The sequence below is a fragment of the Barbus barbus genome (genome assembly GCF_936440315.1).
Source record: "Barbus barbus genome assembly, chromosome: 40".
Lineage (NCBI taxonomy): Eukaryota > Metazoa > Chordata > Actinopteri > Cypriniformes > Cyprinidae > Barbus > Barbus barbus.
In genome coordinates, this window is record NC_136718.1 from 17,265,866 (window position 1) to 17,292,807 (window position 26,942).

A 26,942-nucleotide genomic window follows, 5' to 3' on the forward strand; every position below is an offset into this window, starting at 1 on the left:
AAGAAATTAATACTTAAAGTAGTCAAAAGTGACAGTAAAGACATGTATAATAATAATGTTACAAAAGATTACTATTTTAAATAAATGCTGTTCTTTGGGCATAAGAGACTTCTTTCAAAAAACATTTTTAAAAAATCTTACCAACCTCAAACATTTGAATGATAGTGTGGGTTCAAAAGTCAACTAGTGAAAATATTTGTTTTTAATTTTTCTATTATGAATTGCACTATTAGCATAACAATCTGGCTGAAAAGTTTAATTGAATTCTTAAATGTTTCTTGTTTATTTGACATCCCTAAAAAAAACTAAAAATGTATATTTCCAAGATTAAATTAGATTTGTAATCTCAAATTTTCGATGTGGTCTCAGACTGTTGGAGCCCACAGTTGTGTTATAAAATAACATGATGCATCCATTATATGTCTTGGGCTATTTTTGGAATTGCTTTGTATGACACACAAATGGGAAATTGTAGATTAGGCCTAATGCACAAACACAAATAGATGTTACATTAATCTTTATTCTGCAATGATGTATGCAATAAAAGGAAATTTTGCGAAAGCAAATGGGCTTTAAGAGCAATCTCTTCATACAACTCATGTGGCACACTAATAAAAAAAGATTTTTCCATTAATTTCAAAACATTATAATCAATGGCAAATTGAAGACACGAAGAAAACTGCTTCATCAGCTTTAACTTACTAGGAGGGGCACGATGCCAACAGGGAACACCCTCCCAAAAACCACTGCTGCTAAACTCATTCACAAATATCCCATTGAGAAACTCTGAAACACAGCATATGCCTGCATTCTGCCCACTGCTGCAGATCTGTACCCGCACACATGGGAATCATTAGGGCACACAAGTTGGCGAGTGTCCCTAGCAACCAGCAGCATCTGTTTATGTTTACCTTCACGCTCCTACCAGCTAATGCCATGAGTACATCTGCTACTGTGCAACGAAGCTGTGGTTACATGCATGGTTGACCCGTGATTCTGTAATTGCCCAGCAAGTAAGATAAAGAGTCAGAGCGTAACCACCAAAGCCTTCCTTTCCCTTCCAAGAGCCTCCTTCCTCTGCCAGCTCTTGTCCTGTTGTGGAAAGCTCATTGCTGAATTGGTTCAACAAATTGAGCCACAATAATAAGACTGCTTTTACAGACCAAAGACAGAATTACACCGTGTAAAAAAAAAAACTAAAACATTTCAGCTTCAAAAGTTAAGTTGCTGCCTTAAATTAAGTATAATCAACCTAAATTAACTTAAATTACATTATAAAATAAATAAATAAACAAGTTCAATTTCATACAACTCCATTAAAAAAAAAAGTTACATTTACTCAACTAATTTTGATTGGTTAATGTAAAAAACATAAGCTGTCATGATTTACTATCTTATCATTTTTTACAGTGCTACTCTCACACCGTAATTATTTTACACACACACATATATACACATATATATATATATATACATATATATATATATATATATATATATATATATATATATATATATATATATATATATATATATATATATATATATATATATATATATATATACACTGCCCTCCAAACGTTTGGAAACGCCCTAGAAAAGTGGGTTTTTGGACAATATTGGCATGAATCCTTTTTAATTTGTGATAAGGGAGAACACAAACTACGAAAACATATTTTATTACATAAACAGTTTATACTGTTTATGTAATAAAATTAATAGAAAAAAAAACTTACATTTTCGATTCATCAAAATATCCACCATTAGCAGCTATTACAGCTCTGCATAATCTGGGCATCCGAGCTGTCAGTTTATTCAAACGTTGACTTTGAATTGGCTCAGTTGTTGAAGCTATTAAGATGTGCTGACCCAAAAATCTTTTAAAAACCTGGGCCAAGTTTAAACCAGTAACCAGGCATCACAGCTGGCAAGGGGTATGTCTGACTTTGACATGTATATATATTGCCATTATTATGTTTTATTGCTGGTCTTCAATGATAGTGTCAAGTTACTTTAATGTATTTGCACCAAACAATTATAAGGATTTATGCTGATATTGTCCAAAACCACAATTTGCCAGGGGTGTTTCCAAACTTTTGGAGGGCAGTGTATATATATATATATATATATATATATATATATATATATATACACACACACATACACACAGAGAGAGAGAGAGAGAGAGAGAGAGAGAGAGAGAGAGAGAGTACAAGCCCAAAGTCATTTAAACCCATTTAAACCTTAAATGTAGGTTTATATTTAGGTTTACAATTTTTTTCTATTATATTATATTTTAAAAATAGTTTTTGCTTTTTTTTTTACTTTAATTACAGAACATTTTCTTTATTTCCCTAACTAAAGTCAAAGGGAACATAATAAATGTTTGCGAATGTTAATAATTATAAATATAACATTTTTATTGTTACAATAATAATTAAATTATCTTTAGGATTTATTTTTAAAAATGTAAAAGCGGTTATATTATAATAATGTAAAGCATTTTCTCTGGTGGTCTGAGACTTTTAGACCGTCTCTCTCTCTCAACTCAATTCAATTCTCTCTCTCATATATATATATATCAAATATAAAAACACTAACACTGACTAATGATTTTTTAGTAGATTTTTATTTTCTTATTTATAAATTTATTTTTTATTGTGATATCTGTTTCAGCCAAAGAAGGGCTGTAATAAATCTATATTTAAAAGAAGACTACAAGAACAAAGTTTTGTTAATGTGTGAATGTTTAGCTCATATCGGTATCAACTGACAATTAAAAACATCTCTGAAAGCAATGCAAAATTTTACCAGTGTGTGGTTTCAAACATCTCACAGATGTGCAACTCGTATGAAAAAGAAAAGGAGGGGGACATGAAAGGAATTTTTAAGCCTACACTAATAACATAATGGCTCAAAACAGCCACATGAAAGACTTGAGATGTTGGTGTACTTTGTGCTGTTATTGTGTTTCCTGTTCACAAGTTCATGCAACAGATGCCAAAGAAAACTGTGGCGGCGTGGCCCCCCTCTGACCCCCTGGGTGAGAATTACACTGTGCTGGAGTGCAAAGCTCTAGAGGACACAATATCCAACGCATACAAATGTGCTCTTGTTTTGTCATTTAATATAGAACACATACTGTTAGACACAAATGCGATCAGGATGAGAAAGGGTGTTCTTCGGTTTGCTCAAATATCGAGACTGTAATCACAATAAATTTTACGAGTGTCTTTCTTCCAGATGCTCAGAATTTAGAAGAATATCTTGACTGGGTTACATTAAAATGGCCTGCCCTTTCAAAAGTCTAATTGAATTCATTCAAGCATGGGAAATTGCGTAGTAAAGGCAAATTAACTAACCTCACATCTGAGGTTGTTTTCCCACTAAATTTAAGCATGCACCTCAATGCCCAGTATTTATGTCTTATGAATAAAAAAAAATTAAGCACATAAGGTGTCAGTCAAGCATACGTGTAAAACATATATATGCGTTTTGAACAACTGACACTAACCTCAAAATGCTAAGTTTTAGATACATTGCTCATAGCCTTGGAATCTTGGAAAGCAAAAGCCAAACATTGAACAACACTGACCTCTTCTGGCTATTTCTCATAGTGCCACACAGAGATAGTCTGTATCTACTGTAACTGGAATTATAGAAACCAAGATGTACATTTAAAAATTACAGCTAAGGTTACTGTATCACAACAGAGACCACATTCTTGAATAAAAGCTTTCGTGTTGTAGATTGATGCCACATGGCAGGATTCAGTAAGAAAGCATCTGTGGTTCACATTATGATCATCCAGAACATGAACATTGGTTTAGTCAATAAACACTGTGTATTAATCTAGATTACATATATCACTCATAAGATCGTCTGTCATTTGTTTTATTTTCCCAGAAAGAAACCTGCAGTAATTAATATACCGTAAATCCATATACATACTCCGTGTAAGGGAAAATACATAGAAAATAGTCCATTTAAAAAGTACAAAACAATCAGATTAGCAACAAACTGAACACTACAACAATATTACAGTAATATTACGGAGGTCATTTTTACGAATATCGATAATTGAGACGCAAGACGGTGGCAGTTGCATATGCGAGAAACAAGTGAGAGAGAGTCCGCAGTGTGATACAAAAGATGTGAAAATAATGCCAGTGTGTAGGCCATAACTGTTAAATGTTCAAATATTTAACTAATTAAAAGAGTGAAGTAATTATGCTCAATCTTTTATTTTCTATTATTCTTAGGTCTGATTTGTCTTGTTATGGATGGCAGTATACAGTAATCAATACTGAACTTTTTTTTTTTTATAATATAATTTTTGTGTTTTTAGTATAACTATTAAATGACAGTTGATGGAGATCCAATACTAAGACCATATTCACTACTTTGATGATCAAAATAATATGCAGCAATATATGAATGTTGTGATTCACAAATTAGAAAAGTGTATTCCAGAGAGCAACATAACAAATAAACAATCTATATAATCATAGATTACGGAAGACCATAGAAACTGTATTAAAGATACCATTTTATGCTCAAGGAAATACAGTAGAATAAATCAATTGCTAAACTGCCAGGCACTCTCTGTGCTTCAGGGAAGTGACAAGGCTAGTTATTGTGCAACTTGAGAATAAACTGATTTTTTTATGCTAGACACCACATTTATTCCTGAGATGTGACACACACAGCTGAGGGAGTTCTGAGACAGTAGCTCGTATTTAAATGGCATGACCAACACAGTTTTTGATGTAATCATTCCCCACATGTGATTCCAATGGCACTTTGCTTGTCAACGGAAAAGATGCATAGGTCCACTTGACTGTTGTGTTGTAAATCCCAGACTGAGTGAAAATGGCGGTTAAATATGTAGCTGTATTTCAAACTGTGATTAGATCTGTTGTGATTAATGCACTACCAATAGTAATAGTGTTGTTTGGAAAATCACTGACACATGTGCAGTTGGTACCTGCATTTCCATCTGTTCTGCATTGCGGCCCCTCACTGTCAATGACGCACAGATGAACTTCTCCAGGGATGAGTAGCTGCAAATACTTTTGTATCATTATCTCCATTTATGTTAAAGGACTCAATGATGTACTAAGAGCCTCAGTTGTTTGGAGTTGTTGGTATTGTACCGAGGTTATGTTGGTTTCCTCATTAGCTGTCTGTGATGCTGTAAATACAGTCTCTGGTGCCACAGAAGGAGTAAACTCTTTGTGGGAATCAACAGGAACTTCTGGCTTGCCTGTACTCCCCTCGGGTGAATGTGTTGTCACATTAGCTTCTTGTGGGTCATCACGTATTAAATGGAGTTGTGATTTTAACATCTCTGAAAAACAATTGTAGAAACTTGAAGTTCTGAATACCTGATTAAGGACTCAGACAGTCAAAGATATATATAGACTAACTAACTGAACATATTGAGGTGTTTTCATGGTCCTGTACAATTTGTGATTTTACAGAAAAAAAACACCTTGAAGTGACTTTTGAAGTGAACTTTTTAAACAGCCACTAACCTGAACAAGGTGAGGTGTTTTCCATGGTCCAGTGCATTTTGTGATTTGTCTCTTTAAAGGTGAGAACAGCATCTATCTTGTAGAAATTTTGCTGAAGTTTCTCACCTGCCTGACCAATGCACTCCTAAAAAACAGAATAAATATATATACACATATATGTGTGTGTGTGTGTGTATATATATATATATATATATATATATATATATATATGACATATAGTTAACCAATTACCAGATTTTACCCAATTATAAATTCTAAAAAATTATTTTAAAATAAAATTAAATCAAAAAGCAAAAATCCTTATTTCAAAGCTCTAAAATGCAAAACTATAATCATATGAAATTGCTTTATATTAGAAAATACTTGTACTATTTGTATTCAGATAAATCACTGTTTTCTATTTTAATATATTTTACAATGTAATTTATTTCTGTGCTTGCAAAGCTGAATTTTCAGCAGCCATCACTCCAGTCTTCAGTGTCACATAATCCTTCAGAAATTATTCTAATTTGCTGATTTGGTGCTTAAGAAATATTTCTTCTTATTTTCAATGTTAAAACAGTTTTCTCTGATGAACAGAAAGATTAAAAGGACTGCATTTATTTGAAATAAAAAGAAATTGTAACATTTTAAATACCTTTACTGTCATTTTTGATCAATTTAAGCCATCATTTCTGAAGAAAAGTATTGGTTTCTTTCAAACAATCCTTTGAACGGTGGTGTATATAAAATGATAAACTTCTAACCTTTTTCTGTTGAATGTGGGATGTGGGAATGATAAGCTGCACAAAATCACTTGTCTCTGACCAGGAGCACGTGTCAGTCTGTTCCACAATCACACTGCTGACTGACAGGGTCTCATTTTGATATCCACCTCTTTTGGTCAAACCCATACGCCGTTTATAGACATACAGCACCGTGTCTTCAGACGATGACTGGTTCACTGAAAGAAACATGCATAATGGCTATTAAATACGAAAGTGATAAAACCTTGCAAGATAAGCAAGATATGTGCCATGATATGACCATAATAACAAACCGTTTGGGCAGGTCGCCTCCATGCTGTAGGCATAATGACCACTGACCAGTTTGAGAGGTAAGAAATATCCTTCCGATTTGAACACCTAAAAGATATGTAGACTTTTAATGAAAATCAACCTGCTGCTGCACTGTTTAAAGCACACAACGAATTAATAAGAGGTCATTCTTCAGTCAGTTTGGATACTTATAACTCAACATAAGCACAAAGGATTAAGCATTTGGTCCTGTATGAGCTGAGACAAAAATATGCTATTCAATTAAAGACCATTAGGTGGCACAATTTAGTAAATAATTCTAGTTCAGACATGGTCAAAAAAAAAATGACCAAGTCTTCAGTTTCAGTGACAAAAATACTCCTCACATTGAAAATAATGAATTCCCCCTTTTCCTTTTTGCAATACCTGCTAAGCAAGATTTTTTTCTCAGAAATTAATACTTTTATTCAGCGAGGATGCAGTGAACTTATAAAAAAAAAAGTGACATTAAAAATATTGATTGTTTAAAAAGAAAATTCAAATAAATGCTGTTTTATTGAACATACCACAAAGACACAGAGTAAGATTTTATATTGTTCAAATAGCCTCATAAAGATTAAAAAGTGTTTAAAATCCGGGGGAGTTTTTGCTCTATTGATAAACTATTACAAATCCTCCCAGCCACAAACTGGCACAGTCTTACCTGCACAGGACTTAAGATGGTGTCTCTCCTCCCCTGAACTGTTATGTTTGGTTTGTGGATTTCAACATTTACTTGAATAAGACTGGAATCCTCCAAAGCCACCACCAGACTCTCACTCAAAGCCAGAGACCAGTCGAGCTGAATGGAAAAATCACATCAGAAATATTCCACATTAGATACATTCATCTCTTCATAACCTATATCATATCAACACATTTATTAGAAATTACCTCATTATTCCAGTTATCCACAGGGATCTCTCTGGTAACCTTGAACACACACACAAAGTTTATTTTTTTTAACCGGAATGAAAAAAAACAAGCAAAAAAAAAGAATTATCACATCACTCTATTCTAACCTGAATGAAGTCTGAATCACACTGGATGTACTCTCTGTTAGGAGGCGCCAACACCGCTGGACACTTCATTAGAAACTTTTGAGTCCTGCCTCCAAAACGACTTACTCTCTTCAGCAGGTTCAGCACAATCACATAATTCCCATGCTGAAAAAAATCACTACAAAATATTATTCTGAGAAGCAGTGATAAAAAGGGACACATTCTTACCAGCAACACGAATATGTTTCAGTGACAAACATGGACATTTTCTAACCTCTAACTGGACAAAACATCCACTGTACATGACTCTAAAGATATAGTTCTTTTCCAGATCCCTGTGTAGGGCAAACCCACATGAAGAAAGCTGATGGTTTAGATTCTCCATGGACACCAAACTCACTGAAAAGAGCCAGAGATTTATAAATCTAGTACACAAAACACATTTTGAAATACATGTACAATGCATAGAAAAATTAACATATTTGTTCAATATTTTTTATTGCTGTTTAAAACAATGGTCACACCTTACACTGTCTGTCTTACTGTGTGACATGCAGACTTCTTAAAGTAATAAGATTAATATATTAAGAGTCTTTAATATTCATATACAATTATTTTTAAATATTTTATATAATTTAAAGTTATTATTTTGTGCAACAGTTTGAGAGAACATGTTATTATTTCTGGTATAAAAATTATTTGTTTGCCAACAAAGTCCATTTTTGTGGCAAAAAAAGGTTTAATATGCATTTTTAACCAAATTGATAGTGCATCTTTATTAAAAACTATTTCTATAATATCAGCAGAATAACAATATTTCCTGAAAGGAATAACATCACCACAATCCAATAAGATGTGTTTTCCTCTCTTGTGTGTTAAGATCAGAAAGTCAATTTCCATATATCTCACCTTGAATCCTTAATATTCCAGAAAGCCAAAGCCTCAGTCCCTCAATTCTCATTCTATGGATCCAAAGTTCCATGTACTCAGAGAAACATTCCACATCACCCTCTAGAAAAGTAAATCTCAGTCAGTCTTTCGCTACAGTGTAAAGTGTAACATAGTATAAAGCAATAATTACCTGCCATGCTTGAAGTTGGACTGCCCACCCAGTCTCTCTTCTGAAGTCGCAAAACATTTCCCCATATGGGCAAAATGAAGTGTCTATGTGAAGCAAAAGGGCAACAATAATAGTTTTAGTAATATTACAGAAGAAAATACTTAACGCATAAGTGTATAGATACTTACAATGAAAAAAGTAAAACCCTTGTGAGCATCAGCGCCATGGCTCATTTGGTTCTAGTGCACAGAGGGTTGATACAAGTGCTTTTATACTGCTAACAAGTCAGCTGTGTTTGGCCTTTAAGGTTACAAGTGAGTGTGAGAGCAAGGCTGACCCACTTCATCTTAAAATTATACAACACATACAAGTGTGAAAAAAGCAGTGGAAGAGGTAAACCTGCACCTGCATGGCAATAAAAAAAAACTCTCTTCCTTTCTTTCATTCACTCATTCTAACTCACATGAGGCTTTACCTTTTCCAGTAAAAACGTCATGGCCACTTCATGAGTTAACAGTTGTTATCGAGAAATGTGCACGATTACAGCACAGTAAACCTTCATTCAGATGTGATTGTGATATAAAATTGCATGTTTATAGGTAGAATGAATATTGATTACATCATTGTAGGCAGTAAACCTTGCTGTGTCATTCTTGGCCATTACAAAACTATATAAAAAATTGTAGGTTTTAACAACACCCATGAGATGATCAAACCATTTCAGATTCCACAAGTGAAACCAGACATTGTATGATAATGAAACCTTTCAACTGAATGTTGGAAGCAACTTTATAGTATTATAACAGACAAAATGACCACACATTTGTAAGGGTCCAAGATTGGAGCGTTAAATATAATATAAATGAAATTTTAAAAACTACATCAATTACTTCACTTACTTTACTTTTGTCATTTAGCAGACGCTTTTGTCCAAAGCGACTTACAAATAAATTAAAGTAACTAATATATTTAGATAATTCAAGTTATTGTTTTGTCGTATACACAGATTATTTTACTCAATCAACTGGTAACATTAGAGGCCTTTGTCTTTAAATCCATTGTTTTTCAGGGCTTTTGTCTGATCTAAATCTGATGTAACAAACCTGTAAGATGTGATGTTGAGGAGCTTTCACTACTACAGTGGATTCTTGCATATTTTACATTGTTTCAACCTCCTTAAATAGAAATAACAACACTACCGGTCCATCAAGATCACGAACAAACACGATAAAATCACACCATCTGAAACAGTACACCACAAACCACGGGACGCGTTTAAAAAGTCAACTTTTTACATTTCCACTCCCCTCTTGATGCGCTGTGATGCGACGCTCCAAACTGATGATGTCATTTCTTCAGTGACTCATCTGGGTGGCCATTTTAACAGTTTGGGGGGTCGGAACAGCAACTGGATGCATTAGTCCACGCGTTTTCTTTATTTTGAATTACTGTACATTCCGTGTTTTAATCACAATCGGTAGATAATCAAGTATAGTCGAGTAGGTGTTTGCACACGGTGAAAATTGGCGGGAACAGGGTGCGACGCTACGCGCCATTCATTTCTATTGTGCGCGCGGTTAGCAAGTAGCTTAGCTAATGGCACCCCGCATTATTTGACAGTCGCACGTAAACAATAGACATCAGATTTGTGGTTGTGTTTACTTCTGAGGTCTTTCCGGTGTACTAGTTTCAGTTTCAGCCCCGTTTGTTGTCTTATCGCTGAATTATTGATCGGCTTGGAAGCTGTTAGCACAGCTCGCGCTCTCGGTGTAAACATGACTGAGTGTTATATTCGCGTGGCGGAGGATGAGAACGAGGAGCCGATGGAGATCCCGTCCGAGGAGGACGGCACCGTGCTGCTCTCCACCGTCGCCGCACAGTTTCCCGGTGCCTGTGGCCTTAGATACCGTAGCCCCGTGTCTCAGTGCATGAGAGGGGTCCGATTAGTGGAGGGGGTTCTTCATGCACCCGAATCAGACTGGGGCAATCTGGTGTACGTTGTCAATTATCCAAAAGGTAAGCTCAGATATGGTACTAGTGTTGTGTTTATTTGATTGCAGTAACATCAAATAATTTGTGACTTGTTGATGCACAGAAAATATGGTCTCGTGTCATTCACACTTTTTTCACTACTAATGCATATTGTGCATGTAAATTAAATCTAGTTGATTGTCTTTAAATAAATCAAATAACCATAATACTAAAATATCATACATTTTCAGATAACAAGAGGAAGATGGATGAAATGGATGCTGCATCGGCTGTGAAGATCAAGAGAGGTGTGCAGAAGACATCAGATTTGATTGTGCTTGGGTTGCCATGGAAAACAACAGAGCAAGACCTTAAAGATTACTTCAACACTTTTGGAGAGGTTATCATGGTGCAGGTTAGTACTATGAACAAACCTAAAGGGACAGTTCACCCCAAACATGAAAAAAATGACTTACTCATGTGCTGTTCAAACCTTTTGGAGAATAAAAATAAATATTGCAGTAGGCAATAATACTTTTCTGCAATATTATGTCTTCTGAAACTGTACAATAGCTTTTTGTGGGAAAACAGACTTGAAATTGAAATCCTTATTTCTGGAAAAATCCTACCTAACTAGGGTTGGGTATCCGATTCTGATTTTTATTGATTCCTAGTTCGACATCATAAATCTGATTTAAAAAAAACAATTAAGTGAAACATTTAGATGTCAAACATACTTATTCTGTCTTTTTACAAAGTGTGCTGTTGCAGCTGAATAACATGAGCAAGCAGCTTACAGAACACTTAGGCCTTTTACACTTAGGAACATTTGCCTATTGGTTTAACAAAAAATACCACCGCAAAAACAACTAGACTAATAAAAATGGTTAAAGACAAGTAAATAGTCAGTAATAAGATAGGAACAAACAAATCAATTAGCAATAGCATAAATACAGCTGAACAAATTTTAGGTACAGATATTGAAATCAAAAGTTTAAAAACATAGTTTTCTTTTCTTAAATATTACATACATTAATTGTCATTAAAGTTATGAATGATATTCAGTCAAGATCAGTGAATTTTTATTTTATTTTTTAACATTAATGACAGGCAGCACATGTTTTTTAGGCTGTTGTCTCTTTAACACCAAACGCACGCGGGCGGATATAAAAATAGTTTTTACACGTGCGTTTTCTTGGCAACACTCGCTGCACACACAGAGAGAGCGGCGCGATTAACACATTGATTCCTCTTTCACTTCTCTTTGAACAGAAACATACACACAAAGTTATTTAAAATACCCATTTTGGCAAATATTCTGATAAACACAGTCGGTTATGTCTTAAGTGAACCAAAACAGCTGAGAAAGAAACCGGATATGTGTCAGTGTTAGGTACGTGCATTTGGTCTTTAAGAGACAGCAGCCTATAAATACCTACATCTGTCTGCTATATTTAACTTATGCAGTGAAGAGCACTATTGTCTTATTTTATAATTATTACATTTCTGCACCTGAATACTAGTGTTATTGACTTTGTTGTATTCATCCATGCTTGTAATTTGTGTAATTATTCTTGTTTTATTACTGACTTTATTAGTTCAGCTAGTAGTTTTTGCTGTGGTATAGAAGGACTTAAAATAAGCTTTCAGTAGTGCACCACTATTGCCCATCTTTAAATAGATCAGTGAATTTGCCATTATGATGTCATCTAGTGACATTTAGCTACCAGATTTAGCTACTTTCAATTGAAAGCAGTTGGCAACACCGATTAAAATGCAAATGCAGGAATCGTTAAGCGGAATGTGTCTTATCGAGTACCCGGTTCTTGGAAATTTGGAACCAGTTCTAAAACGGAAACTGTTCTCGATACCTACCCTCTAATGTTTTCAGTAATTTTAGAAAAAAACTGTAAATTTTTACATTATTGGAATGATACAAATCGAGTTGACTTTTGTGGCACTTGCTAAATGCACCGAAAATTGTGGGCATTATTCGAAAAGGCTAAATTGACTTGGAAAATTGTTTTGTAATGGTCAAAAATGACCACTATAGGAAATTGAGGAGAAAATACAGAGCTTTTTTTCCCCCTGGTACAAATCTACAAATCAGCCACAATGAAGTAGTGTTTGATAATTCACTTTTGTTTTATGGAAATGAGCAGCTCAGAATTCTGCTTTAAACAACTCCTTTGGGGATAGAAAGAAAGAAAAGTCACACACGGGTTTTAAAAAAAGTATGCGTAAATAATTATAGAATTTTCATTTTTGGGTTAACTATTACTTAACGTCATCTACTACCTGTTCCCTCAGGTGAAAAGAGATGCAAAAACCGGAAATTCCAAAGGATTTGGCTTTGTAAGATTTACAGACTACGAAACACAAGTAAAAGCCATGTCCCAGCGGCATATGATTGATGGAAGATGGTGCGACTGCAAACTTCCCAACTCAAAGGTATTTCCATGTAATACCACACATAGTTCACAATTTCATATATAATCTATAAGCACAAGTATAACTTATTAAAGGTTTTAAATTTGAATATACAATATGAATATATTTTAAATATACACATTTCATGTTTCAAATGTTTTGTGATGCCCTTGCCGTTGAGAACATTGCATGAGTAGACCCTGTTTTCTATTAAATGATCTAGTATTTCCTGGAACAGGCTGGCCCGGATGAGCCTATGAGAAGCAGGAAAGTATTTGTGGGTCGCTGCACCGAGGACATGACAGCCGATGAGCTTAGACAGTTTTTTATGCAGTACGGCGAAGTCACAGATGTGTTCATTCCCAAACCTTTCCGAGCCTTTGCCTTCGTCACCTTTGCTGACGATCAGGTCAGTCTTCTGTAATTTTCGTTCTCGTTATTTGGCTTGCGCTCATTCTCTTCTCAAATTAATGCATGGTTGTTTTCCTCCAGGTTGCCCAGTCTCTATGCGGTGAGGACCTGATCATTAAAGGAACCAGCGTGCACATCTCCAACGCTGAGCCTAAGCACAATAATAGTAGGCAAATGATGGATCGTGGGCGGTTCGGGGGGTTTGGGGGGCAGGGCTTTGGCAGTAGTCGCAGTCCCAACAGCAATGTGAATTTTGGGGCCCTTAGCTTGAATCCAGCCATGATGGCAGCTGCGCAGGCAGCCCTTCAGAGTAGCTGGGGCATGATGGGAATGCTAGCCAATCAGCAGAATCAGACAGCAGCTTCTGGCACCACCCCTAGTGGGCAGAACAGCGGTAGTAGAGATCAGAACCCAAGTTACAACGCAAGCACCAATAACTACAACACCGGCAGCTCAGCTAGTCTCGGGTGGGGAGCGGGAACCAATTCGGGCTCGAACAGTGGGTTCAACTCCGGTTTTGGATCTAGCATGGAGACAAAGTCCAGCTGGGGAATGTAGAGAGATTTCAATTGGGTCTCGAAGTATCCTAATATCTAGATTATATGGTAAGTATTTTGAGAGAAGAAAGTTTAGTCAGATATTATGTCCCTTCAATATTTGCCTTTGATTTTGTAAAACTGAATATTCCTCGTATACATAATGATTGCTCTTTAAGATTAATTTAGAGTGGTTGAAATTGTTAGGAATTAAATGAACACTTAAGTTTTTTTCCCTTATGGATATAATTTATTTTGTGTCAGGCATTATTTCAGTATGCCCACGTTACCATTTCAGTGCCCTCTCAACATACAGTACATTTAAAGATGCTCCATGTGGAAAGCCATTTGAGTTGTGTTTTCTGCAGTTTTTTCCCTCAACGTTTTTTATGGTCAAGCCTTCATAAATCTCTTCTACAGTTCACCACCTCTTTTCCAATTTCCCGGGAAGAAGCCCCTCGTTGGCCGCAATGTTCGAGCGATCTCAGTATCAGTTCCCTTCTTCAAATGTGTAAATGCTTTGCCATCAAAGAGCACAGCTTCACTCTGCATATACTGTGTTAGACGGTGGGTGTTGTCTTTTTTTCCCCTTTTCATGGATGAAATCTGTCCGCTTTTTTTGAGAGCTGAGAGTGATATGGTGATGGATTGTTGGTGCGCCAGGAGTGAGAGACTGAATGAGCGAACGCGCTGAGAGAGAGAGAGAGAACTTGAACGCAAGTGTGCGATGCCGAAAAGCGACATGCTGACTGTGAGAAGAACCTGTGTGAGCGAGTGTGAACGAAGGCAGCGAGTGTTTTTTTTTTTTTCTCTGTAGGACCATCAGAAGGACATTCATTTACATTCTTCCGTCCCTCTTGTTCTGTCTACCTTCCTCCCTTTCTTATATTGCAATCATATATAAAGAGCTGCATTTAAAAAAAAAAAAAGATATATGTAGTGGAATGTTTAAGTGATCTATTAAGTATGTGTTCTTGCTTAATAATTTGACGTGAATGCTGTGTATGGTGTGTGTTCTATCTCGCTGTTACTGAACTCGTGTGAACGTGATGTGACGCTGTCTGTGGGTGGGGCTCTGGGACTGGGTGGTGAATGAGGGCGAGCGTGAGCTCTGAGTGGCTTAACTGGGGTGATGTATTGATGAAAGCGAAGAATGCTTCAAGAAGAGGTTGCTTTTGTTATGTGTTTTGAATGCTTTTTATATGTTTTGTGAATCTAAGGGAACAAATAAAAAAATAAGTTGACTAGTTATTTTGATAGTGGCTTATTTGCCTCAAGTCATTAATTGAATTGCAAACACTTATTTAATTCGCATGTATAGGGACGTTGGACTCGGCTGGCCCAGGTTTACCTCAGAACCATGAGTGAAGTCAAAAATGGGAGAGCTGAAGACTGAAGTTCACACAGTCCATCTGTGGAGACTACTGCTGTATGCCTTTATCCTGAAAAGGGACTACGTCACTTCACTGTAAGCAGATTTCCCTGGATTTCCCTTTCTGAAATTTCAATGGACAATTCCCAATTGGCCAGAGTGCATGACTAAAGACAGTCCATGGCAATCTAAAAGCAGAGTTAAACCAGTGTGTTTGTGGATCAGTCCCATTGCGAATGACTTCATGTCCATGCTTGTGTATTTCCAACTCTGTTTTACGCAAGACGTCAATGCAGTCATTGATCTTGTCTGTCTTCTGTTCGATTGCTTTTACATGATCTGTCCCACTGTAAATATAGTGAGAGTTGAAAAGGCCTATTTTTCATACAGTGTCCTGTTGTTGTTGAACAGATAGGATTTTGTGAATGGGGTTTGTGTTATCAATGACTTGAATCACTGGCAGGATTTCCATTTTTCAAAACTTAATAAACATACACAGAGGAACCTGTATTTGTTTTTATTTTTACTTGAAAGGTTGTGTAATTGTACAACAATGTTGGTGATTTGAAGTGTAAAAAAACATGCACTGAATTTAACCTACTGGTTGCAAAGTATTAGTTTTTAGTATAATGCTAACATGCTGTTTAGTAGTTTTGCTGTTTGTCTTGTTTGTGAATATCAGTATAACATGCTGAACTGCAGATAGTTTTACTAATCACTGCTGTATATATTAAAGAATGAATTTTCTTACTAAACTTTTAGCAATTTTATAATGAACTGAAGTCCTAGTTTATTGGACAGCTAATGTTTCTGAGGTTTAAACTGCAATGTAATTTTTTTTCTCTCTCTTAAATAAATCCTTCAGTAAACGTGTATTATTTGAGCTATAAAACTGGATTGAATGAAAGCCATTTTCGGTGGGCCTACTGTCCTGAGCGGATGAATATTTTGTCATAAAGGTAAGTATTATGACTTACCAATGCACTCCCCTCATGACAGGTGGAGACGTATCAGACGGCTGGCTTTCGGGCAATTAGAAATCCAGACAAATGGAAGAAGGTCGTTTTGTTTTCCCTCTGATTAAAATGAACAGTCTGGCAAACACTCAATTCCAAGAGAAGAAGGCGGAGTCGGACTGCTTAAGTTACCTGTCTTGGACTACTTGCGTTAACTGCGTCATGACAACGAAGTTGGTTATCCTTTTTCTCAAGTCTGATATTAGCATAATATTTGCCAGCAAAAAACTTGTTATTGTAAGTGCATTTCTCTCTCCCTAAAAAAAAAAAGCTAAATAATCGTTAACAATAATAATAATTGTTTTTGAGTACCGTTGCAAATGCTGTCGACTGAATTTAACCCAGAAAATTCCTTTACAGCCACATCCCCTGTCTAAAGCTACTGTTTGTTTTCTTTTTGACATATATATATCTATAAAAATACTACATACCTGCCAGATGACTTCTTCGTCAGCTAGGTGACTGGTTTACCAGAAGCCACGTGTAAGTTAGTTCTGTTTCATTCCTCCCTTGCCTTTCCGTTAGGTGGTGCTAAACCTTCACTTAATAATGACTACACTTCACACTGAAGGTTGTTTGATTTTTGTAAGCAAAGGTATAATGATGTAGCATAGTCATTTTGAGGTTAAAGTCACAGGACTGACATGAAGAGATTTGTAGATCATTTATTACAGTATTTTGGGCTTGGATGTCAAACAGTAGAAAGTGTACATGCAAAAGGCCACTGTATATTTTTGGAGATTGTTTTTACCTCAAACAATATGCCGTTTCATTCTTTTAACACTCCTTAAATACAATACAGGAACAGCAGAAGCCAAGGGACACATTCATTTCAATAACAATGTATGATTAGATTGGCAAACTGTAAAGGCGGGACTGTAGATTTCAACACACTCATCAGTGTCTGTTCTGGTTTCCAGTTTTAACATGAGGAGAAGCTCTTCCAGAAGAAGAGCTTGCATGGAGATTTAGGGGTTGGTTCATAAACAGACTTCTCCCCCAGTTTGCCATTCAGAAATTCAGGGTCCAGATCAGCTAGTTCTTTACTAGTGAAGTTCAGCTCAGCCATATCTGTCATCATCATCTTCAACAAGTCCTTCTGGTCTTTGGTCAGTATCTAGAAGATGAGACATATCCGTGGGCTGGAGTATTAGATCACTGCTATTGATTTTTACAGCATTAATAGTATTACAAAACTGCAGTAAAAAACTAACATACTATATGAGCCCATGTACTTGTTTTGTTTTTTTCCTTTGAATAAGAGATTCACCTCATTGGTGTGTGATTGCTTGTCTTGTACAGGTAACGCCTCACCATTCCAGACCACAAGGACCAAAGGAAACAGGCTCAGCATCATCCGCATTATGAACATGCTTCTCTCAACCGCTGCACGATTGTCCCATCTAACTCCCATCGTCATGTTTTAGAGAGGTACCTTCACAACAGATTCTGACGCAGTGCGGGGGAAGAAAGCCATTAGAAAATTACCTTATTTAGGTTATTGTTCCAATTTTTGTAACTATTTTATCTAACTGCGAGGACATCCTTTCAAGCACAATTTTTATTAGGGAACTTTAAAATATCCCTAACAAATGTACAGTAATTCTTTCAATTTTTTAATTCCTGTATGGAATTGATACTGTTTCAACAAAAACAATCCCCAAAAACAATCCCCACATGCTCTGAAAGGCACCTTAAGGTCACCTTAACACAACTGTAATCATGCGTAAAGAGGAAACATGCTTTATAATATACATACTTTTAGCTTTTAAAGGAAGTGTTGATCTTTGGTATTTGTCGGTTCAAACTGCAGCATCTCGTGTTTGTGTCAGACTTCAGCTGTAGTTAGACTCCTCCCTAGCTGATGCATAATTAATCAGCAGACAGCTCAAAATAGGGTGTCCACTTCCTGTCCTGGCTCTCCATGCGCTGGATTGCCTTGTTCACCATGATGACTCAGCATCATTCGCCTACGACTCCTTCACTATACTCTTCTAAACTGCCTGTGACCTCACTTTGAAGTGGCTTTGAATCACTGAGATGTTCTTTTCCTGAGTAATCAGGCTATGGACATATACTTAAACCCACCATTTCAAACAGTTGCTTCATAGTCAATAGCATAAACAACATATTCTACCAAAAAATATATTTAGTAGAATATTAAGGTACAGATTAACACTCATCTCTGGAGTCCTTGTAGCATTTTAATGTTGCATGATACCCCAGTTACTCTGTAGGGTAGAGCTGTATTGCTAGTTCTCGCAATGGCTGGACCATTTGAAAAACTTCACATGGAAGTGACGTCATTGGTCACACATATATGAGAGGCACCTGCTGCTCTCTTCAGCTCTTTGATCTTTAAACAGCTTGGAGGTGAATTAGGGATATTAGTGCAGTGTGTCTTAACCAGGAGTAAATCCTATTTTACAGCCATCTTTCCTAGCTTTATGTTTGGTTCAACACTAAATGTACCTTACATAGTAAAAATGTATTTTCTATACAAGATTTCACATGAACCAGGCATTTACTTGCCAGTACCTGCCAGCATCATATGCTGTAATATAAGCCTGAACAGTGTTATTATTTTTAAGTAAAATGCATTTTTTTTTTAAATATAATTTAACTGGGAGCTACTAAAACTCAAACTACTAAGACTCCAAAACTAACTAAAATAAAGTAAAATTGACACAAATTAGTTTTTGCTGTAGATATATGAATGATTAATATATTATAAAACCTTTACAAACCACCTGCAGTAAACATGAACAGCAACACTAGACTGTGCTGAGAAACTGGTAACTGTTTTTAAATGCAACTTTGGCAGCCCTAAAACTAAAATAAAAACTGAATATTCTTGATAAAAGAGAAATACTAACTACTTTAAGATTTAAAACTATAATTATCTGTGGTTACTGTACAGGGCTGTTCATTTGAGTATATTACTCAAGTGTCTTAGCTTTAATGTTAAAAATCATAATCAGTGCAAATTGCTCAGTATTGTGTCAAGACCTTTCAAGAGATTTACATATTACTACTCATAAAACTTCAGTTTTTATATTGTGTGTGCTGTTATTATTTCTTCCTCATTCAGCTGAAGACATTACTATTGTAAACAATCTCATTGCTCCAAAAAAATCCTTTCTGCCCTCTCCTGGTGACAAATTAGAGGTGCATACAAATAAACAAGTTACATCTAGCATTTACTGTTAAAAATAAGCAGGAGTAAATCCTGTTTGCAGCATGTGAGTGAAGAAGACAAAAGCTAATTAAAAAGGGATTGAAATCTTTATTTAGCCTAATGCAGTGCAACAGTTACCCATAATCCAGTGTTAACACTGTGAACTCTGGGGGCAAAGCATAAGAAACAACACTCTTACTCAAAAAATGCTGTGTTTGCAACAGTAGACCTTAAAACTACAAGAACAGAGTTTACAAATAGTGTATACGCTATGATTATTATAAATAGAAATATGCATTTGAACACTCTTCAGTAAGAGCTCTACTGTGGGCTGAAGTTCAACTCTTCATGAGGAATGTGCTCAGCTGCTCTGGTCCTTCATCAAGAGGAGATGAGGTTCTTTGCCGTTTAACCTAATACCACTCTTGATTCTAGGCATTGTAGGATGATGATGACACTTTTCCTCCATGGCCAGTCCAGTTAGTGTGGATGAACTTTCCAGGGTTTGATAGCAGCTCATAAGTGTGGGCACCAAAGTAGTCCCTCTGTGCCTGAAGAATGACAATAAGAATAATTAAAATAAGATAGAGAGCCTGAAGCAAGAGTACCAATCGTTATGCACACCAAAAAGACAAAACGTAATTAAAATTATTTATTCTAATTTATTTTAAACAAATAATAAAATAACATATATTCTCTACCATATGAATACTAAGGGCTTCAAATGCCTACAACCATAAATGTCCAGATGTAAACCATGTGATATACCATATTGGTTTGTGTGTTGTAGAGAGGTTTACCTGCAGCAGGTTTGCTGGGAGCATCTCATGCCTGTAACCGTCATAGAAGGACAGGGCAGTGGTGAAGCATGGCATGGGGATCCCCTGCTGCACACCTGTACTTACTACCCTACGCCACGATTCCTGCAAAACACAACCAACTTACTACTAAATAAAACATATTCAACATATATTATCATCATTAACACCAATATACTTTTAGGTCACTTTATTTTAAGGTCCAATTCTTGCTGTTATTAAACCATAACTACAGCTTTTCCTTTAATAAACTCCTAATTTGCTGCTTATTAATAGTTAAAGCAGATATTAGGTAGGATTATGGATGTAGAATATGGTCATGCAGAATATGTGCTTTATAAGTACTAATAAACAGCCAATATGTTAATAATAGGCATGCTAATAAGCAACTAGTTAATAGAGAGAATTGGTTACCAACTTTTAGAACAGTTTTTAAAGGAAACCAGTGTTCCTACATAATTAGCATTTCAAAATGACGTTATTCCAAACTTCTCTGTGGATTTTTAGACCATATTTGACATCTGATAAATGACTTTAAAATCCAAATGTTAATTTGTTACATTCTGACTATGTAAGCTATTATGTTGGAATATAGTAGCGAAACACTGTAGCTCATACAAATAAATTACACCAATGCGCAGTATTTTATGAAAAACTTCAGTGCTAAACTACATGATTACATTTGATACACTTTCATTGACGGCATAGATCTTAATTTAAATTCATATTATTAAATAAATGAAATTGTCACTGATTATATGATATGAAATTTACTGATGAATTCCAACTTTTTCCATAATCCTGGTAAACACACATTTACATTTATGCATTTAGCAGACACTTTTATCCAAAGTGACTTACATTGCATTCAAATTACAGTTTTTACATTTTATCAGCTCTTGCTTTCTCTGGGAATCGAACCCATGACCTTGGCGTTGCTTGCGCCATGCTCTACTATTTGAGCTACAGGAAAGCCTAAACACACACAAGCTAGTTTGTATTGTATATGACTTATACTATGTAAAATAAATGAATAATTCGTCATTGTCCAGGTGGAGTAGAAGGTGTCATGTTTGGACTGTGTTCACTGAGTATATATTTGGAAGGAACTAAATGGACATAGTTTTTGCACATTACTTTTTAGAGGCACCGTATGCACATAAACAGTCTGCCATTAGTGCCGCTGATTTCTCTTCGTATTTAGTGGCGCAATTACAGGAAACAGCAATTTGTGGTCACTCTTGGCTCACTTCCTGTACCTGACAATCCTGTACAGCTTTACTGAAGAAGTTATCCAGCAGCAAACTCTGCAGCTCGGAGTTCCGGTCAAACGCTTCCTTAATCTTTCCCAAGAAAACACTGCAAATGAAAGATTCATGACCTTTACTCACAGCTAATCTACAGTTATGATATTGTAAAATCAGTTTCCTCATTTCTCTGTGTGGGGGATTTTTACATGAAACATTATCACCACTTCCTAGTGTTTACAGAGTTGCAACATTCACTGGGTGGAGAAAAGATGAAGTTTATGATCTCATTTTTAAGTATTTCAGCAGACACTGCCTTAACTGAAAAGCAATCTGAATATAGCATATATTTTTATATATGAAATCCCTTTTTTAAAATCACTGTGAGCAAAGCTTGCTTGCCTGCGAATAATGCAGCCTCCTCTCCACATCAGGGCAATAGCACCATAGTTAAGAGACCAGCCGAACTCTACTGCAGCCTGTCTGAGCAACATGAAGCCTTGAGCATATGAAATGATCTTTGAGGCGTACAAAGCCTGAAACAGAAAGCAACAATACATTTTCATCAAGTTAAAAACAAAGCTATTAACCGATGCACCTTCATACATGAACATATAAAACGTATGCATAGATAATGATCCATATTTTAAGTCCATCCCACCTTTCTAATATCTTCAAGAAACTGTGCCTTGTTTCCGGTGAACTTGACACCCTGGGGGCCGGTGAGGATCTTACTGGCCTGAACCCTCTCATCCTTCAGAGAGGAGAGACATCTGGCAAAGACAGCTTCCCCTGTGAGCGAAAGACACCGCATACAAACACAAACAGTCATCTCCAGTTACAGTCTGCATCTCTGGTCACATAATAACATTATAATCACTGTTAGACCATGCCAGAGAGACCACATGAGGAAACATTAAAACATTAGATAGTCGACACAGAACAAACTGATCATATTAACACTAAAAAGATTCACTAAATTAATCTGTGCTCTCTCTTTATTACGGTCTATCAATAATATGTATCAAACTAAATTAAATATGTTTAAAAATAAATACATTATTATTCAGACATGTTTTGTATTTTAGATATATTGCTGTATTTTATTTTTATTACTATTATTATTAAACTACAATATTGTATCTAAAATAAAAATGCATCTAAAAAAAAAAAAAATCCAGGAAGAATTTTTTTTATTAATGTTTTTACAGTGCTTTTTTTTTAATACTATTATTTTGAAGTGAAATGTGACCAGGACATTTCTTTGTCACATTCATCTATAACTCCTACCAAACAGTTATATTATTATAGGCCTCTATTCACCATGTCTTAAAGACTCCAGTCACACAGTATAATGCATCTGCCCCCATACTGCACATGCGCAGACATATATTGCTCAAACCACACCGGGTTGCCATTACTGTTATCATTACACATATCTGGTACCTGACCCTGGCACTGTTGACTCTGGTAACGTAACTCTCTTCAGTCAACGTAATCGGCCAGACTATTGTGAGAGCAGATCTTACTACATCTACAAACATGAGAGACTAGAAGCAAAACCCTGAACTCAGCATGACTTTGTATTATATTATCACCCAACCCAAGGCCAACAAGTGTGAGAAGAGGCAAGTGGAGGGAGAAAAAAAAAAATCAAGTGGAAAACAGCCAGTCATGGTGAACTCAGCACTGGAATTCAGCCTATTGAAAGAAGAAAACCCTCCTGTTCAACCATACAAATCATAGCTGCACTCTCACGCTTCAGTGCTGCACAAACAGTCATTTGTTCATTTAACTGACACTACATATACAAGCCCATACCCTGATCTAACCACTACACATCAAGTTAGGTCAAATTTATTTACATAGCGCTTTTCATAATACATATAGTTTCAAAACAACTTTATAAAAACATGCATCAATTTTGACAATTATTGTGTAACTGGTTTTTGTGCTTTGAGCGATCCTAAAGTAACATCTGAAGTCACAACTACAAGCTCAAAACCTCAATCCACCACAGATCTCAGTAAGATTTTTTTTCTTCTGCTGGACCAGGCCAATATTTCTCATTTAAAATCATTTTTTATTTTATAGAAGTATTTTTATTTATTTTTTTTTTTTTTATTTGCAAGAATCTGTAAATAATTCAACTGAATAAACTCCATAAATTTTGAAATATACATTTGAAATGATGACATACAATAGAAAACAGTGCTGATTGGTTTGTTGTTTTCAACACTTTAATGATGATCTAAACTTGCTCACCTTTATATAAAGCTGTTTTGAAACAATGTGCACTGTGAAAAGTGCAAATAAATGTGACTTGAATATCACAAACTGTTCTTGCTTATTCAGTAATGCCTCATCTATATTAGCCTGCTAGATAGCATCATTTTGGTGAGAATTTGCAACAACAATGTAGAATACATCACAGAAAACCAAAAAGTTTGAAAGGCATAAAAATAAACCAAGTAATAGTAAATGGCGATTAATCACTGGACCAAAACGCTTTCACAATAGCCCCAGGACAGCAGGCCATCCTTGTTGTTGAGCCCTGCACCAAAAGCCAGAACAGAAAATCCCACTTATGTCACATCAGCTGATGAGGAGAACAGCAAAGCTGCTTATGGAGACGTTTCATTCAACATGCTCTTCTAAGCCCAGGTTACTTTCTCCCTCTATATCTAAAATAACAAAAACACAACCATACCCGGGAAATTACACAAGACTGTATCTTACCTATCAGTGTAACAGGTGTGCCATATTCCAAAGCAGAGATAGCCGTCCATTTCCCTGTGCCTTTCTGCCCGGCGCTGTCTCTGATTTTAGGCAGCAGGTGAGTGCCATCCTCGTCCTTGAATTTCAGGATATTGGCAGTGATCTCAATCAGGAAAGAGTCCAGTTCTGTCTTATTCCACTGATCGAAGGCCTGATAGGCAAACCAGACAAAGAAATTTAGTCTTAAGAGGAAGCAGACCAAAACAGTCCTTCACAAGGAACAGGGTGAGGTGCATTTCAAAATACAAACGAAATAAGGAAGGAGGAAACAGAAAATGGACAATACAGAGGGGATTTGAAGAATTACAACATCATGGACTATTCATGTGCATTACAAAACAATAGCAATTAAAGAAGTACGTTGCTGTCTAACCTGAGCCATTTCATCATGATCCATACACAGCACATCCTTCATCAGATGGTAGGCCTCACAGATCAGCTGCATGTCACCGTATTCAATACCGTTATGGACCATCTTTACAAAATGTCCAGCTCCTTCATCTCCAACCTAAACAAATATACAAAGAATTTGGAGAAGTGCATTCACAGTATATAAACACATACACATCTATAGATAACTAATACTCACCCAGTCGCAGCACGGCTCTCCTGTGCCCACCTTGGCGGCAATGCTCTGAAAAATATCTTTTATGTGTGGCCTGAAGGAATAAAACAAAAATTGGATTCAATAAATGCACACATATATGCATAGGTGGACTTGTTTAATACATGCTGGTCCTCACCAGGCATCCTTATGTCCTCCAGGCATCAGTGAGGGTCCATAACGTGCCCCGTCTTCTCCTCCACTCACTCCACTTCCCACAAACAGAAGGTTCTTCTCCTTCAGGCTCTTACAGCGTTTCTGTATGTGATGAGCATAAACATTTAGATCAAATACTGTTATCACCTCATATGATCATAAGTTTGGATTGTCAAACCCACCGTTGTATCTGTGTACTCTGAATTTCCACCATCAATGATAATGTCACCGGGTTCAAGAAGAGGAACCTACAATATACGGAAAAAAGTGGGTTACTTGATCACATTGGCTTGGTGACAAAGCAAACTAAGACTGTCGATTCATGGTGACATTTACCAGTTTATCAATGAAGTCATCAACAGCTTGTCCTGCTTTGACGAGGAGGATGATGCGACGAGGTTTTTTGAGTTTAGACACCATGTCTTCAAGAGACTTGGCCCCGATCACCTTGGTGCCTTTGGCTTCATTGTTTAAAAAGTCATGGACCTTGGACACTGTCCTGTTGAACGCGCAGACCTGAGGAATGACAGCGGTCAGAACAACTTAAACCTGATTGTGTGAACCATCAGAATAGGTTAAGAATGCAATTTACCACAAATCCATGGTCATTCATGTTCAGGATCAGATTCTGACCCATCACGGCCAGACCAATGAGAGCAATATCCGCTCTGTGGAGACAAAAATACGGAAGAACTTTCATAATAATTGATTATAGAGAGCTAATTTATTGAAATCAGTGGTTATGAGAAATGTCAGTCTGTTTGGATAACATAGATTTACAATTGAAATTCTCTCTATCTGAACAGAGGAAAAGTGCTTGAAGTCATGCTGACAATGACCAATAACTTACACGATATTACATTTAATGATAATAGAAACAGTCAAATTCGATTTCATATTACAAAGCATTTCAAACGCAAAATGTATACTCACTGAGCCATGGTTGAAGGTTGGTTCTGTCTTAAAATGACACTTTGTATCAGGGTTTTGACTACTGCAGCACCGTCTCTGCTGAACTTCCTCATTCACGGCCAGAGCAGCAGCACTACACCAGCTCCCAATCAACACGCCTGACAGATTACAGCGTCATCCGTATCGCCGTCTGTGATTGGCGGAGACTCTCTGAGCAGAGATTGGAGGTTGTTCATTGGCTGTCTGGATTTGCCCCTCCCCCCCGCCTGTTCTCCGCCCACTGTGTCAGAAAAAGCTGACGTCGTTATTGAAGTAAACGGGAAAGGAGATTTTTCTTGAACTCTGAGACCGAAGATTGATTTTGTAGAGCACAGTTGCATCACCATAGTGGTGTGTGTAACGTATGAAATTTCAACAAATTGATTAACTATTAAATAGATTACTACATTTAGACGTAACGACTATCTTCCGAAATATAAAACTTTATAAGAGCTTAATTAAATATAATAATTGAACGTTTTAAAAAATGGCACGAGTTTGTAATACTATCTGATAAAAATACAGTTATAAGTATTTGATGTAATTATCTCCAATATAATGTTATAATAACGTAATTATTTCCAAGATGATCTTTCTTCATATAGCTCAGTACTTTATGCTCTGATTATTTATTAAGAGATATTACATGCGAGTACAAGAATTTGTTCCTTTAATAATAATCTGTTAACTAATCAGTTAAAATAAGTCAAATATAAAGGTAGACAATGTTATACAAAACTTTGCATATTATTTTTTATATCAAATGTGATATTTTTTATTTACTCAGCTGGTTAGTTTATTAGATGCTTTTGTCAAAAGGT

At 36.1% G+C, this 26,942-nt stretch overlaps 4 protein-coding genes across 8 annotated transcripts; 1 reads left to right on the plus strand and 3 right to left on the minus strand.

The window, feature by feature from the left end:
* Positions 1-949: 949 nt before the first annotated feature.
* On the minus strand, positions 950-9,970 carry ciroz (ciliated left-right organizer protein containing ZP-N domains; the record flags this gene model as incomplete). The annotated part of the gene is made up of 13 exons (XM_079400386.1): positions 9,757-9,970; positions 8,675-8,757; positions 8,503-8,604; positions 7,868-7,992; positions 7,615-7,758; positions 7,487-7,525; positions 7,257-7,394; positions 6,577-6,661; positions 6,284-6,480; positions 5,538-5,661; positions 5,157-5,350; positions 4,988-5,063; positions 950-1,092 (listed from the first exon to the last, which is right to left on the minus strand). Exons 2-13 carry the CDS (start codon positions 8,679-8,681, stop codon positions 950-952), a joined length of 1,374 nt encoding a protein of 457 aa, XP_079256512.1. The 5' UTR covers positions 8,682-8,757; positions 9,757-9,970.
* Positions 9,966-16,247, plus strand: tardbpa (TAR DNA binding protein a). Of its 5 annotated transcripts, none has more exons than XR_013783355.1 (7): positions 9,966-10,669; positions 10,876-11,039; positions 12,935-13,075; positions 13,278-13,463; positions 13,547-13,631; positions 14,422-14,568; positions 15,323-16,247. XR_013783355.1 is itself a non-coding variant. In XM_079401557.1 (6 exons), the coding sequence occupies exons 1-5, from the start codon at positions 10,429-10,431 to the stop codon at positions 14,021-14,023; spliced, it is 1,209 nt and encodes a 402-aa protein (XP_079257683.1). In that variant the 5' UTR covers positions 9,966-10,428; the 3' UTR covers positions 14,024-14,070; positions 14,422-15,251. The 5 variants fall into 5 exon arrangements, 3 of the variants coding, with proteins under 3 accessions (XP_079257683.1, XP_079257684.1, XP_079257682.1); XR_013783356.1 differs by having other exon boundaries at positions 13,547-14,070; positions 15,323-16,246; XM_079401557.1 differs by lacking the exon at positions 15,323-16,247 and having other exon boundaries at positions 13,547-14,070; positions 14,422-15,251.
* A 1,064-nt stretch (positions 16,248-17,311) lies between these two features.
* Positions 17,312-17,809, minus strand: LOC306859338 (somatostatin-2-like; the record flags this gene model as incomplete). The annotated part of the gene is made up of 2 exons (XM_079400342.1): positions 17,312-17,506; positions 17,660-17,809. The coding sequence occupies 2 exons, from the start codon at positions 17,807-17,809 to the stop codon at positions 17,312-17,314; spliced, it is 345 nt and encodes a 114-aa protein (XP_079256468.1).
* A 1,844-nt stretch (positions 17,810-19,653) lies between these two features.
* On the minus strand, positions 19,654-26,229 carry pgd (phosphogluconate dehydrogenase). Its single transcript, XM_079400548.1, has 13 exons — positions 26,104-26,229; positions 25,763-25,838; positions 25,507-25,686; positions 25,353-25,418; positions 25,154-25,272; positions 25,000-25,069; positions 24,784-24,918; positions 24,372-24,561; positions 22,294-22,424; positions 22,035-22,168; positions 21,645-21,744; positions 20,368-20,490; positions 19,654-20,118 (listed from the first exon to the last, which is right to left on the minus strand). Exons 1-13 carry the CDS (start codon positions 26,193-26,195, stop codon positions 19,999-20,001), a joined length of 1,536 nt encoding a protein of 511 aa, XP_079256674.1. The 5' UTR covers positions 26,196-26,229; the 3' UTR covers positions 19,654-19,998.
* Positions 26,230-26,942: the final 713 nt, after the last annotated feature.